Source organism: Etheostoma cragini, chromosome 17, assembly GCF_013103735.1.
Source record: "Etheostoma cragini isolate CJK2018 chromosome 17, CSU_Ecrag_1.0, whole genome shotgun sequence".
Lineage (NCBI taxonomy): Eukaryota > Metazoa > Chordata > Actinopteri > Perciformes > Percidae > Etheostoma > Etheostoma cragini.
In genome coordinates, this window is record NC_048423.1 from 23229560 (window position 1) to 23244308 (window position 14749).

At 40.1% G+C, this 14749-nt stretch overlaps 1 protein-coding gene across 1 annotated transcript in view; it reads left to right on the top strand.

Annotated features, from left to right (window-relative positions):
* The window catches only part of LOC117960061 (serine/threonine-protein kinase 32C-like), an 83548-nt gene that overhangs the window by 61306 nt on the left and 7493 nt on the right, over window positions 1–14749 (top strand). Inside the window, exons 4-11 of the mRNA XM_034897587.1 lie at window positions 325–498; window positions 5126–5163; window positions 6193–6282; window positions 6926–7029; window positions 7152–7268; window positions 10300–10425; window positions 10731–10859; window positions 13542–13609. Of these exons, the coding sequence (XP_034753478.1) occupies window positions 325–498; window positions 5126–5163; window positions 6193–6282; window positions 6926–7029; window positions 7152–7268; window positions 10300–10425; window positions 10731–10859; window positions 13542–13609 (846 nt within the window). The remainder of the gene's footprint in view (window positions 1–324; window positions 499–5125; window positions 5164–6192; window positions 6283–6925; window positions 7030–7151; window positions 7269–10299; window positions 10426–10730; window positions 10860–13541; window positions 13610–14749) is intronic.

The following is a 14749-nucleotide window of genomic DNA, read 5'->3' on the forward strand; positions in this document are numbered from 1 at the left end:
ATTTATATATTTAAATCAAGGTTGCTGACTCAAAGGTATTTTTTGAAGTGCAAGACAGAGTCATAAATATGGCATCTTTTCCCCATGGTTGCTCATAATTATGGTCTTTGTCCTTGTGTGGTTTTCTATAGAAATTGCATGTGCGTCCGCAGTCGTGTTCCGTGTAACCGTTGCACGTAATGTACTTTGTGTACTGCTTGCAAGAACACACAATCCGCTGCGCTGTGTGTTTGTGTGCTCAGTCTTTGCTCTTTGTTTGGATAGTTTGTGTTTTCTCTCCACACTGGACAGTGAGTGAGCACCGTGTCCCCTCCCTGGTCTCAGGTACTCATTCCAGGATGAGGAGGACATGTTCATGGTGGTGGACCTCCTGCTGGGAGGAGATCTGCGCTACCACCTGCAGCAGAGCGTCCAGTTCAGTGAGGACGCTGTCAAACTCTACCTCTGTGAGATGACACTGGCGCTGGACTACCTGCAGAACCAGCACATCATCCATAGGTACACATTTATTTTTTGTTTCCTCAATTCAAGGTCTCCGACAGCTTCCATTAAGGCTGGGTGATATATTATCAATGTGTCTATCGTATATTTTTTATATTGTTTCTGTGCAATGTTAAAAAATCAGCAGGCGTACTGCACTAGGGCAATATTTACATCATTCGGATACAGTTTTTTGTTCTGATCCTTGCACGTTATGTACCATGTGTTTATTTCATGTAGACTACTTGTTAATTTACCAAAGAACATGCTATATCGTGATATATGTTGTTATTGAGAAATGAAACTCGGCCATATTGCCCAGTCCTAGATGCCATGCATTTTCGGAGTACTTATAAAAAGTGTTGGGGAAGTTACTTTTAAAAAGTAGTGTTTGCTCGTCACTCTTTTTACGTTAATCATTACTTTTACGTTTTTAAAGCAGGCGTCTCTGGCAGAAACTGAATTCAATTATACAAAAACTATCTTTGACCATAAGCCCAATCTATGAAGTGTCAGACTGGATTCTCCACTCACAGAGTGATGGCCGATTCATCATGAACAAGTCCAGTGCAGGTTGAATGCCCATCGGCAGGTCATGGTCTTTACACGGCGGTAGTGGATGTAACGTCTCTATTGGCTTCAACCAGTCGCGCAGCCACCATTGGTCCGCGCATTGCCGTAGAAACATGCTGCCTCTTTTCTGGAACTTCTGCATGTCCGTGCGACCTACACAAGTCCACAGCGGTCCGCTGCGTGTGGCCCTATGTATGAGCCCATCTCCACCGCATCCATCTGTGAGGTGGTCAGCTTTGTGTCTGCCTGGCTTGCTCTGTTTGTAGAATGGCCGATTTTATTTGCCAGTCCTCAACGATGCAGTGGCATGTGTCACAAACCGCCTCCGTCACATATTTTGTGAAGCTCGCGAGCGCGCAGCTGAGAAGGCGGTGTCTGCTTTCACATAACCTTCCGTTATTTGATCCATTGTTAAATTAAAAACATTGATTAATGCAGCTTTACCTGTAATTTGTCATGAATGCCAACAATTCTGTCACATTGATCTGTTGCGTAGACAAAAGTCATGGTAAAATGGATATTCTTAGGTCCTTGGTGTTCAAGTTTTACACTAACAAAATGACTTACACATCCCCAATCAGGGACCAGACTTAACTCCCAAAAACACCCATTAAAGTGTTTATTACAACACTTTCCAGATACACCCAAAGCACCAATGTGAGGACATGATATTTTGTTTCATTAAATATACTAAACCACAGTTCAGTTCAAAGCATAGAACTTTTCCGGCATTGAAAGAACTCTGAAGATCAACTCAAGGTTGTGTCTATGGGTTTTAGTGTTCAAGAGGTTTTCTTTATTCTGTTCTGCTTCTCCAGCTTGCAGCATTATTATTGGTGATTTATGAATGTAATGGTTTACCCTTTAGACTGGAACTCGAACACCAAGTAAAAGTCCAGCGTCTTTCCTTTTCATTTTACATCATGACTTGTGCAAGTGCATTATCTCCTCTGTCACTGCAGTAAGCACTGTGTAAGCACTCTTATTGTGTCAAACCCACAAAGTCACAGCGACTTTCAATTCCCAGCCACCTTTATCGTGTCTTTTTGACTATTCTCACCTGCTTCCACTTGACTTTACTGGTGAAGGCCACATCCACTCATATGACACAACATTAGTCTTCCACAGGAGTGCATGGTGCCCTACAGCTCGCTATAAAGGATAGTAGAAAGGGTTGGCTGTGTTTTTTTTTTTTGTGGAAAGTGTACCCTCTACATTTCTGGAAGTCCAAAAAACAAATGAGTGAGTTAGAGGTACCATAATGTAACACAAACACAGATATAAAAATGAAAGTATTAACTATATACTATACTATACACTGTATATATACGGTATATAACCACACAAGCAAAATAATCCTTATGTCTTGAGTTTTTAGCGGGCTGCAGGTATCACCTCATCTAAAGACAGCTCTAATGTTTGTTCTTGTAATTGTTACTATCCATCATCTTTAACCAGGACGGCAGTGTCCACAGCTTTTTGTCCAAATATGCTGAGCGCAGCAGCATGCATCTGTGCAGTCCGGTAAGAGAAAGAGCCGGATCCCTGCAGACTGCAGATTTAGTACCACAGCTGGCTAAAAAACAGTGTTCAAGGAAGTCTTCCTTCCTTCAAACAAAAGTGCAGTGTCGGTGTGTGTGTGTGTGTGTGTGTGTGTGTGTGTGTGTGTGTGTGTGTGTGTGTGTGTGTGTGTGTGTGTGTGTGTGTTTTTCTGACTTACCTATACATTTAGCACATTAACATTAAAAGAATTAACGTTTTGTGTTTTGCGGAATAACAAAAATAGTCAAAGGAAGAAATTGTAAATACCTAAAGAAGCATGGCATAATTGTTGAAAGACGTTTTGAAAAATACACTTAGTGTGTGTGTGCTGCTGCATGTGTTACTATAAAGGTTCACATACCGTATATCACAATTCTCACCAGTTCCAAATGAATTATGTAACATCACAAGCGTGTGTGATGCTTTTTCCAAAGAGTCAGTCAATCTCCCACAATTGACTACACAAAAGATTGACTATCTTTTGTGTAGTCAATTGTTATTTTTCCAAGTGTAGTTGGCAAAGACTTCAGACTTCAGAACTTCTATTAGTAGTACTGTATGTAAGCTGACAGATGCTCTGCTTTTTCCCCACCCTCTCCTTGACATCAACTGTTTTGCCTGTTGCGCAATTGTATCTGCTCTCAAAGCCGTAATCCAATCCTTGGGTATCCATGGCCATCCCTAGCTCTACGATTTGGTTCCACCCTGTAAGTTTTTGACTGGGGGATATTATACAATTATTTTGATGCACCAACTAAAGGAAGAAGGGTCTCTGGTCTCCTAGCAACAGTCAGCCGCTGCCATGCCCAAGGATGTGAAATTGTTTTGAGGAGAAGAAGGGAAGTAAAAGTGGAGAGTCTCCTTTGCCTTCTCCTCTGTTTCCTCTCTGCGCAGACCACCAGGGTGCTTCATTTCTCGTCATCATACACTTTACATGTTAAAACTGCTCAAACATGAGATTTGTTCCTGTACAAAATAGCAATTCACTTTCCATGTCAGATTAGTGTTTCTGTGCTCGCTGCAGAATGAATGAAACATGAAGTGAATTTTTCTACATTAAACAAAACGGTACGGTGTTGTAGCTGGCACTGGCATCAAGATTCCTCCTCTGAACATGGAAGCATTTCCCTACAGCCTTGTACTGCTGGATCAGAACCCCCTATCACTGCCCCCCCAACCCCCACCCATCAGTTTAGTGTTGCATTGCCACTGTGAGCAAATGTGTGCTATGGGAAGTGTAGATGCTCTCTGAGGACCGTGTGTATTCTCCAAACCAGTGTGACGTGCAGCATAATTAAATAAGATGTGTGTGCTCCGTTAATTGCCTGCGGATGGCTTAGAGGGACTAGGAAATGTCGAGATGTGTAAGTGTGTGCATGGGTGTGATTGTGTGCCTGGATGTGTTTGTCCATTGCAGGGTTGCCCGGTGTAATAAGCGTGTGCAGGCAAACCTGCGAGAGCCTCTAGGGGAATCGGTGATGGTTGTGTTCTCATGGCAATGTTTGAAACGCAGGAAATGAAAATGTTCTCCCCCTTGTTCTCTCACTGACACACACACACACAGTCTTAAGATGTTCCAGCAACATGTACAGTAATGTACACATGCATTAGCCAACACCTGCAGACTTTCACATCCACACATACTATACACATCTAATCCCTTTTCCATTGTACTTTCTACAATGTTTTCAATTCACCATTTTGAGGTTTCACTGGCGCACTTTCAATTATGGGTAGCACTTTACATTCCACCACCGTAATAAGATGGTATTAGTGGGGTAACAGTGTGATAAAAAAGAGGTAATATATGTTAATAACTTGTAATTACCAAAGTAACAACTTAGTAATACATCACAGTAATAAGACGTAATACTGGGGTAAATACTGGGGCAATAAGGTAACCAATATAATAACATGCAATTACCGAGATAATAACTAGGAATGGATTTGACGATAGCCATATACAATATATCTGGGTAGTGGTAATATAGTTATATTGATATTGTAATAACATGATAATAATGGGGTAATACACAGTATGTTTTCACAGTATTATAGGCTACTACCAGCGTAATACCTTCCAAATTAGATAAAACTTCTTGAAATTTAAAATTGGTCATTGCTATAATAGAATGCTGAAATTTATCCCCCCTCTATATTCCAAATATTTCCGTTTTTTTTCAAGGTAATACTTTTAAACTGATATGTTCAATCTTGTGACTTCTTACCTGAAAACACATCTGGTATTTTCTGTGTAACAACCATGAATCAGTAGTGCAAAATGCAAAACTGCCCCACTATTATCTTATTAGCGTGGTGGAATGTAAAGTTCTACCCAATTATGTAATCTTGTTGCTCTTTCTTGTTCTGACACCTGACTGTATGTGTGTGTATGTGTGGAAATCTGTCTCATGTTTGTGATTTCTTTGACCGTGGAAATGCGTAAAATGTGGTTGTTTTTCTGTATTAATGTTATAAATATGGCAAATCTTTTTTTTATTTTTTTATTTTTTTTTATTGTCTCCTTTAGAGATGTCAAGCCAGACAATATCCTGTTGGATGAGCAAGGTAAGGATGTAAACTGTTTGCTTTGTGTATGTGAACTGTTTGCTTTGTGCATACGTATGTGTGTTTGTGTGTGTGCAGCTAGACATGGGTACATAATACTTAGCATTAATTTTAGCCTACTTGGCTAGGAAGGGAAAAAAAACTATCAAAAATCTTTCTTACAACTGGTTTAATGAACACTTGTCTGATAGAACACAGCCAATCTGTACACTACTGATGGTCTCAAAATCAACCCCCTTTTTAATAACCAAGGGGTACCACAAGGTTCTGTGCTCGGTCCATTAGTTCTCCCAATCATAAATAACACATAAAAAATGTCATTACTCCAACACCAACTTGTGATTTCTTTTTGCATGCAGATGAAACAGCAGATCCCAAAACTGGTTAACTCCTGATACACCACCAGTAAATACTGAACTTGGGAGCCTTCCAATTTTATTCCCAATATACATTGAATGAATTTCACAGCACTCCTCCATCCCATTGGATTAAAATCAACTTTTTGGATCTGTTATTGTTTCTGATCTGGATGAATTTGCTTTTGTGTGTCTGGCTCTGTGTCTCCATTCTAATTTATTCTGCTGTAATCCAATCTAAAAGAGATCTTGATCCAAATTAGATCAAATAAAGGTCATATATAAATGTGTCCATGATGCTTTTGCACTCGTCTAAAGCATCCTTTCAGTTCAAGTTCCGATATTTACCTGTAATTGTATAGTCATGTTTCTAAGTGTCTGTGATCAGGGGAAAGTGGAAATTACATAACAGGCGAAATCTTTTAAGTGCACAGATACAGGCAGCAGTGCTATTGAGCATAACATTGTGACAAATAGGACACAAAAATGACCCTGCAGTCCCGGAGGTAAAAAGATCAGAGGAGTCAGCAACGTGTGTCTGACACACAAAACCACTGAAATGTCAGCTGCTGTTTTTCATTTTCTTTCCACACATGGAAATGTTTCCTTTGTGTGTGACTGGAGACATTTTTTTAATACCAAAGTTGGGACGGATTTGGTGTCTTCTTCCCAGGTCACGCTCACCTGACAGACTTCAACATAGCAACGATAATAAAGGATGGAGAGAGAGCCACAGCCTTAGCTGGAACCAAGCCCTACATGGGTAACTTTGCTCTGCACTTTCAACACAACCATTGTATCAACCACATCGTCATGTCTGATTGTTTTGTGCAAAGAAATATCCTTAATGGATAAAAAAGAAGGTCATAAGAAAAATGTTTGTTGTATTTTGACATAGGAGAATTAAGTTACAGCATGTTGAATTTAAAATAAAGAGAATGGCTTTGTGACAGTAAATTGTAGTCTGAAATCATTAAATGTACTTTTAGAAGAGAGAGTTTACTGTAGTTAATTAGCACAAACTCCTGACATTGTAGATAAAGATTTCAGTAAGATGTGAGTAGTTAATTTTTAGCATGAGACAAGCTTACAGTACTGTGTTCCAATTAGATACTGCTACTTAAAGGTGCTAGACTCTGCTGATTGAACATATTTTTACTCGCTCATCATCACTGAAGAGGCACTTGTGTGAATTAAATGATAGGAATTACAGATCTCGTGCTTATTTGTGAAAGCTGAGGCACAAATGTCCCATCTTGTCTTGTGATTACTCTGCACAGCTGAGGGAAAATGAACCGTTTCATTTGACATTTTCCAAGAGAACACTTGCTTCTTTACCACATGTACAGGCAGTGGTTTGAAAAGCTTTTTTTTCTCCAGTAGTGCATCTGTGTTTTTGCTTTCAGCCCCAGAGATCTTCCAGTCCTTTGTAAGTGGAGGGACTGGCTACGCCTTTGAAGTAGACTGGTGGTCACTAGGGGTGACAATCTTTGAAGTGCTGCGTGGATGGGTAAGGCATAGTGGGAAGTTGAGTTTGTATGTTTTTAAGTTTCAAAACTAAACTTGCCGCCGTTGATCCCCTCCTCTTTCTCATTTGTCTATTTTACTTTATTTGTCATCCTGTTGTACCAGAGGCCCTATGACATCCATGCCAGTAACTCTGTGGAGTCCCTGTTGCAGCTCTTCAGTACAGTCAGTGTCCAGTACAGCCCGGCCTGGCCCAAGGACCTGGTTTCCCTCTTGAGGAAGGTGAGCCAGGCAAAGTGGGGTATAATTTACTTTCAGCTCTTTCATTTAAATAGTCGCCAGAATTCAAAACCTGGAAATACTTTTTTCCACTCAGAGATAACTACAATGAAATTAGGGCAATGGAAGAGCTTTGGATTGTTTACGTTGCAATTACAAGTTGTAAATGTCTCTTAGATAAGGAAGAACTGCTTAGATGTAAAACATACAAAAGGAGATGCACCTGAACATTTAAGTTGTCGGTCACTTCTTTCATGATAAACTGATTTTAGGATTTTTTTTAAAGGACAGTGCAGATGCGTTGACTTCTTTTCAGTTTAGTTTTTGGGTCCTGCATCTTGATCTGTGGTATTGGGCGGTAGGTTTGAAAATGTGGATTTTTTGAAAAATTTTGCATGTCGTTATGTAACTACAGTGGACTTATTTTACTCCAAATCCCATTATAAGAGGTTTCTAAGCACTGAAACAATTTAGCTGATTCATTGATTAGTCAATTGAAAGAAAAATCATTGCAACTATTTAGATAATAAAAAAATTGTTTTTATTTTTGAAACAACAATCCCATACTTACAGTATGTTACAGTTAATTATATGGTTTTGGATTTGAACTGTTGGTTAAAAAACTGGGAGACTTTAGGAAGTTGTGATGAAGATTTTAAACGTTGTGATAGTTTTAAATACAAGACGTTTAATCAATCAAGAAAATAATCTTCAGATCAATTGGTAATGAAAATAATCATGTTTTGTAAAGTTAGATGTTTAGGTTGGTAAAACCTGAATATACTGTTAATATACAGTAAATGAAAAAGTAAAGTCACGATAGAATGAAGGATTGTAGATGCAAAATTGAGTATATCCTAAATTAATGAGGTTTCATTTTTAAGTAAAATTCAAATTCAAGTACAGTTGAACCCTGACCCATCTGCCTAGACACAGATGGTCTTCCCTGGGAAGAGGAGTGGGAGGGAAGACGAGAAGAGAAATGGAGGTGATACTGGGGTACATATTGAGGGAAATTAAAGCTTGTACTGTAGAGGGCTGGAGCTGGAGGGAGGTAGGATAAGCCGAGACCCTTAGGGCAAAGGAGGAGAAAAACGACAGATGGGAATCTGAAGGATAGAAGCACAGAAACAGAGCAAGTGGGTGAGAGTAGAGGCAGTGTGTCTGTGTGTGTCAACCAGTGTGTTGATGCTGATAATATTCATCATTTACCCTCATATGAACACTCAAAACAATCTTTTCCTAGAAGTGAAAATCTGCCAGTTGGATGAGATAATTCCCTTTGCGTCAAATGGAAATAAAAATGCTTTCTCTTGAATCCGACTCATTTTCTTTGACATAGTAGTCTACCTTGTTTTTAATCATTTGATTTCAGAGTGACTACAAAGAAACAGATTGTTAAGAAGGATTTTTTTTTTTTCGGGGGTAGTGTAAGTGCCCGACTGCGCGCATGTGTTCTGTGTCTGAGTAATCTGGATGGAACGTTGGTCTCTTCCGCTCTGTTGCTGATCGATTACCATGTCTGGACTCCACCGAGACAGACGTAACTGGCCCTGCAGGAGAAAACTGACTCAACCTGTGACCAGAGGAGGAAAATAAAGCACAGGGAGAGAGTTAAAATGAGAACAAAAGCCACATCCCATTATTGTTTCCAGTGTTTACCCTGAGGAGAAACATGAAACAGATGGTATTCCTTTTAAAACACAACCAGTTTTCATTTCCCCCTTGGACTGAGTGACTCCACTCATGTGTGGTGTTCATCTGTCTTGATCAGTGCAACAGTTTTAACTCAAACCTGACCAGTGGCTGATTTTACTAGAAGTGCCCCCTGTTGGTTACTACCATTACATCAGTACGGGTTGAATTTGATCTGGTATTCCTTTATTCCTATGTATATGCATATTCCTTTTGGCATTGAGAAACGCTGCTCATTAACTATAACCTTGTAGCCGAGCTGCACCTATCAAATCGGTGTAACTGATAGAGGCGGGGCCAGAGGCGAGCTAAACAGATGACGACAGTTTAATCTACCAGTTTGCTCTGCTGGTAGCTAAGCACATAGGGCTCTGGAAACGTCATCCCCTGTATTTTTGTGATTGGTCGTAGTGTTATCCAATTGTGTGCAAGGAGACTTTTCAAATGCACGCTTGGTGCCAAAATCTGCACGGCTTTCTACAACACTAGCCGAGACAAGGTGGCTAACCATGGCATGCTAGCGTGGTCTCAATGGCAAAACACTGCTACAACACACACTAGTTCACTTTAATCTCCAAAAGAACTAATTCCTGTCCCTGTTGTGCAGGTATTCCACAAGGGGCCCTTGTCTCCCAGCCAATCCTGCCTTGGACTGACCAAAGTTGGAAAAACAGTATCTAACGGGTGTTATCACTACCTAGCTACTGAGCATGTGTGACTCCTGACAGAGAAAGTATAGAAGTGAGATGTCTCACTCTGTAGCTAAAACAGAGACCTAAACACACAGGGTGGAAAAAGGATCTGCAGCAATGTGCAGTACCACAAAAATATGGTGTTTTTGGAAAATGAAGCCATGTAAACCTATTCTGGTACAACCTCATAATATAAACCTGAAAAGTAGCATAATATGGGCGCTTTAAAACTATGGCCGCCTAACTAGTTAGCAGGCTAGGTAGGTAGCGTTCGTAGTTATATGCTAACCTAGATAAAAGCGAAGGTTACTTAATGTGTGTACTGGGTTGAATTACAACAGCAGCCTTGCAGTAGTTGAGAGATTTATAATGTTTTTTTTGTTTACTATATTTTTTACTTGGGGCATTAAAAAATGTACAGAATGTTTTTGGCTCCTTATTATGTTCATTTCACCTAGCCCACATCTTTTTTTGTGAACTGCTCCTGGAAACTGCACAATAAAAAGAAAAGAAACAAATTGATTTCAGCTTTGCACCCGCGATGTGTCGAGAGAAGAAAGAAGTTGTGAAGGTGATATTGCAACTTGGGGAAGGTGACATGTTGCAGGTGACATTGCTGCGTGTGTGTGTTTGTCCCTTCCTTCCAGCTACTGACAGTGAATCCAGAGCATCGTTTCTCCAGCCTGTCTGACATGCAGACATCTCCCTACCTCGCTGATGTCAACTGGGACGCTGTGTACGAGAAGAAGATGGAGGCCGGATTTGTTCCTAATGTAAGTGTGAACAGACACAAACACTTAGACGCACTCCAGCTCGTATTCATGTTTGCTGATTGTAAAGAGAGTGTGTAGCAACTAAATAATGCAAACAAAACTAAATGTAGCTTCCTCATGTATTTCACAATAGTGTGTGTACACAAAGACTTAAAGCACATTAGTGTGTGCATAGGAGTGCATTCATTTGTGTCAGTTCAGTGTGCACAATGCATTTGTGTGCTCTGTGTAATTGTAGCTGACGTATGACCATGAGTAACAGTGTTTGTGTTTCTAATTGTCTCATGTGCATCGCCCTCCTAAAGAAAGGGCGGCTCCACTGCGACCCCACCTTTGAGCTGGAAGAGATGATCCTTGAGTCGCGTCCCCTTCACAAGAAGAAAAAGAGGCTGGCCAAGAATCGCTCTCGAGACAACAGCAAGGATTCACAGTCTGTGAGTGACGTGCATCTGCACAGAGCAACTAGTAAAAAAAAAAAACATCAGTCTTCCTTTGGAAGAGAAACAAAATTATCCCCATCATTGATTCGAATGTTTTCACCATCCAGCGATCGTTACCAAGCTAGAAACCGGTATTGCATTTTGGGACGAATAAATATTGGAAACAAAGAACCCGAGAAAAAGTTTGAATTGAATCAGACAGTCAATTAAAAAACAAGATGTAAACAAGGTAGAAGCTATTCTAGACACTACATGAGCACTCTATGTCGACATCCATATGTGTCTCTTTAAAGAATCTTTAAAAAGAGATGTCACACTCCTCAGATTAGCTAATAATATGCACCATCTCTAATATTTTAGCTTTAGATACGAGAGATAAAATAGTGAAATGCTGCATGAACCGGAGCAGAACTGCGTTATGCTCTGTTGAGGAGGATTTAAGAACTGCCAGGATGAAGGTGGAATTCAAGATGTCACTGCATCTGGTAAAACACTCTTACTCCCTTTGCTATTTTTAGCATTAAAAATGCCTGTTTTCCATTACACAGTGCAATGATTTGCTGCTTCCCTGTTAATTTGATCTTTGCTGCCTTGGGCAGAACAGGTTAATGTTATTTTCAGTATTGTAGGTGCTAAAAGCTAATATTTATGAAGTCCACCAGCAGCAGACACGCGCATGTGTCTGAGCAAATAATAACGTGCCGCATAGAACTATTACTCATAGATAGATACTGTACAACTGACGAGGCAGGGCCAATCTTGGATTACAGTGCTGCTCAGGTTTAACTCTGGTAAATGACAAAGGCCTCTGGTTTGTCCTTTGCCCTCAAAGCTGCATATTTTTAGATAAAAAAATGTCCCAGCATCTTTTCTTGCCTCAGCTGTTGTGAATTATCCCAGCTCAGCAGACAAAATGAATAACTAATTGTGCTAGGGACTATAAAGAGATAATACTGTAAAAGCATGCACCCTGTAAGTGCTCTAATTAGTTGTCTCTTATGAGATCATAAATATTCCCAAAAGACAAGAGTCTCTCCTTTTGTCATCTATCCTCTATCCTGACCAGGGGGGAAATGCAAATATTAACGTTGTTATTAAAGCCAAAATCATTATACCAAAAAAAAAAAGGATTTTTAAATGTAATAAATAGTTTTGGGGGGGAAATACGCTTTTCTTGCAATGTTTGCACTCTCATGTCTGTCCGTTAAGTATGTAGCTGGAGCTAGCAGCCTGTTAGCTTGGCATAAAAAGACGCTTGTTAACTCGTTAACAGAAAACAAAGTTTAGAAATGACGATTCACCCTTTACAAAGCATAAAGTGTCAGACTAGGTCTCGGATGGGAGCAGTCAGTTCCTGGACTCTCTGCTGGTTGCCTTCATTGACTTGTTGGTTGATTCTAAATTGTCATTTTAAAACTTTGGGTAAAGAAAATATCAAGATCATATCAAGTTATTGGGGTGACCCAATAGCCGAGGGGTTAGGGTGCGTACCACATGAGTCCACGGTTCAATTTCTGACTGGCCGGACTGTTTGCTGCATGTCTTTCGCCACATTTCGTATCTGCTAGGAAAAAGATGGGAAGATACCTTGTCGGTGAGCTTTAGGGCTGCTGCTAGGTGGATTTGTGTTACCTTTGGACAAAGCCAGGCTGGCCGTTTCCCTCTGTTTTCAGTCTTTATGCCAAGCTAAGATGACCGGCTACTACAATACATTACCATAAAGACGCAAGAGCTGTTTCTATCTTCTCATCTTCCTCTCAGCAAATAGCGTGTTTCCAAAGATTTCAAACCTCGCTTCTGACATTTTTATTGCCTAATTGATAATGAAATGAATGGTTAGCTTTAGTCTTAACAACATTTACTTTCTTTTTTTTATAGACTCCTTCCAGAACAAGGGGGAAAAATATTTCAGTAGCAGTGTAAATGTTCTAAAACAAACTATAATACATGTTAGTAAATAACAGATTTGTGTAGAAATCATTGACAAAATGAAAACTTGATAAAGCCTGGGTCTGTCCTGATGTGCTCTGTGTACACTGAGACCAGAAAAATATACAGCACTGGACTCTCTTTGTCTCTTCTGCTTGTTATGTTTGACTGAGACATTATTTACCACGGACAGGAGATGTTCTCTCTGTATTCCAGAGAAACGGCCTGTTCCCATCAGACAGCCATCATGACATCAGTGTCATTAACGTCAGTCCTGTGTGTGTGTGTGTGTGTGTGTGTGTGTGTGTGTGTGTGTGTGTGTGTGTGTGTGTGTGTGTGTGTGACCAAGTGTTATCAGCGCGTGCAAGGAGTGTGTCTCTAACAATAGTAGGGTTATGAGACTTGGTGTCTGTACGTGTGTGTTTGCTTGTGTGTGCCCATACTCTGTTATTACCACCGTTATTAAATTATGAAGCCTTCACCGCTGTTGTCATGGCCTCAAGTGCTTCAGGAAATATGAGCTTCTATTTTTGTCTCAGGCCAAACATCCAATTTGAGGAAGGCTCACAAACAATTCATGGCTTATTTAAAAGGAGCAACGAAGGATAAAAACCAAATGAGGAAAAATATATTTCCCCCCAGATGTCATGTAGTTGACCGATTCAAGTTGACGTAAAGATTTCTCTGCAGTTCTTAGTGATGGTAACAATGTCGATGACCATGACCGTGTCTGTTGATTGCCTGCAGGAGAATGACTACCTACAGGAGTGCCTTGATGTGGTGCAACAAGAGTTCATGATCTTCAACCGTGAGAAGTAAGAAAACACAAAAGCAGCAGAACATCTATGACACGAGCTAAAAGCAGAGTTTCCTGTTCCATCATTCAACAGGAAACTTCTTCCTTTTGGACCAAACGCAAAGTGCAAATTATAAAGGGAATTGCACCTAATTTCCATTAAAAAAATAAATAAAAAATGACTACTTTCACCTTCAATTGTAAGGTAACCCCGCCCGAATTAAGAATTCCAATACGTCATTGGCCTAAGAAAGTTCAAGCAACATTTTTGTATATTTGTCTCTCAAAGCCATAAACCAGAGAAGTACGTCTCAAATGCCATTAAGTATGAAGTCTGGAGCTGCTTCATAGACTACTAATAGGAGACTGATTTTCTTATCGTTTTTTACCCAAATGAGCTTTATTCTATTGTTGTGTTCTTTGTGGGAAACAGAATATGTATCCATATATTCAAAACCTTCCCCTGGGATCTCTCAGGGCCAGATGTACGTACATTTGTGAATGTAGCTTTACCAGCGCCATGGCCAAACCGCAGAAAGCGCACGTTGTATTTACCAAACCTCCAGTTCATCGATCGGGTAATCGGCACCTTTCTCCTCCCATTATATCGTAAATTGTGCACATTTATAAGTGCAATTAAATGGGCAATGTCAAATAAATTAGTGGTGGGGAAATGTATGTGTGCCTGAGTGCAGACTGTGATATCCCCACTGCTGATGCTATGACTGTTTGAAATAACCCTGATGCCAATATTGTATGTTTTATGTAATGCAGTGAGGAGTTTAACAACTGCTGGACTGGAATGTGAACGCTGATTCGGAGATTCAATGTGATTTTTGATTTCTTCCGGTAACTGTAATATTGCATGGTTGCTCAATCTGTAACGCCTAATGAAAAAAACTGAAAAAGTGTGATCCTTGTGGCAAAAATGCTTTCAACTTTTCTCATCGGCCTGTCTTCATCTTGCTGCCAATTGACCAGGAGGAATATGCAAGGACACGTTGGCACACAAATACGCCTGAAGGGTGCGCAAAAGTACATTCGGCCCTCAGTATCATTATTATAATTTGTAATCTTTCCCAATTCATTGTCTATACAGCACTTCCACGCTTCCTCTAGTTTTTGGATGTGCAAGAGATTTGTTCACGTTTTCTAATAT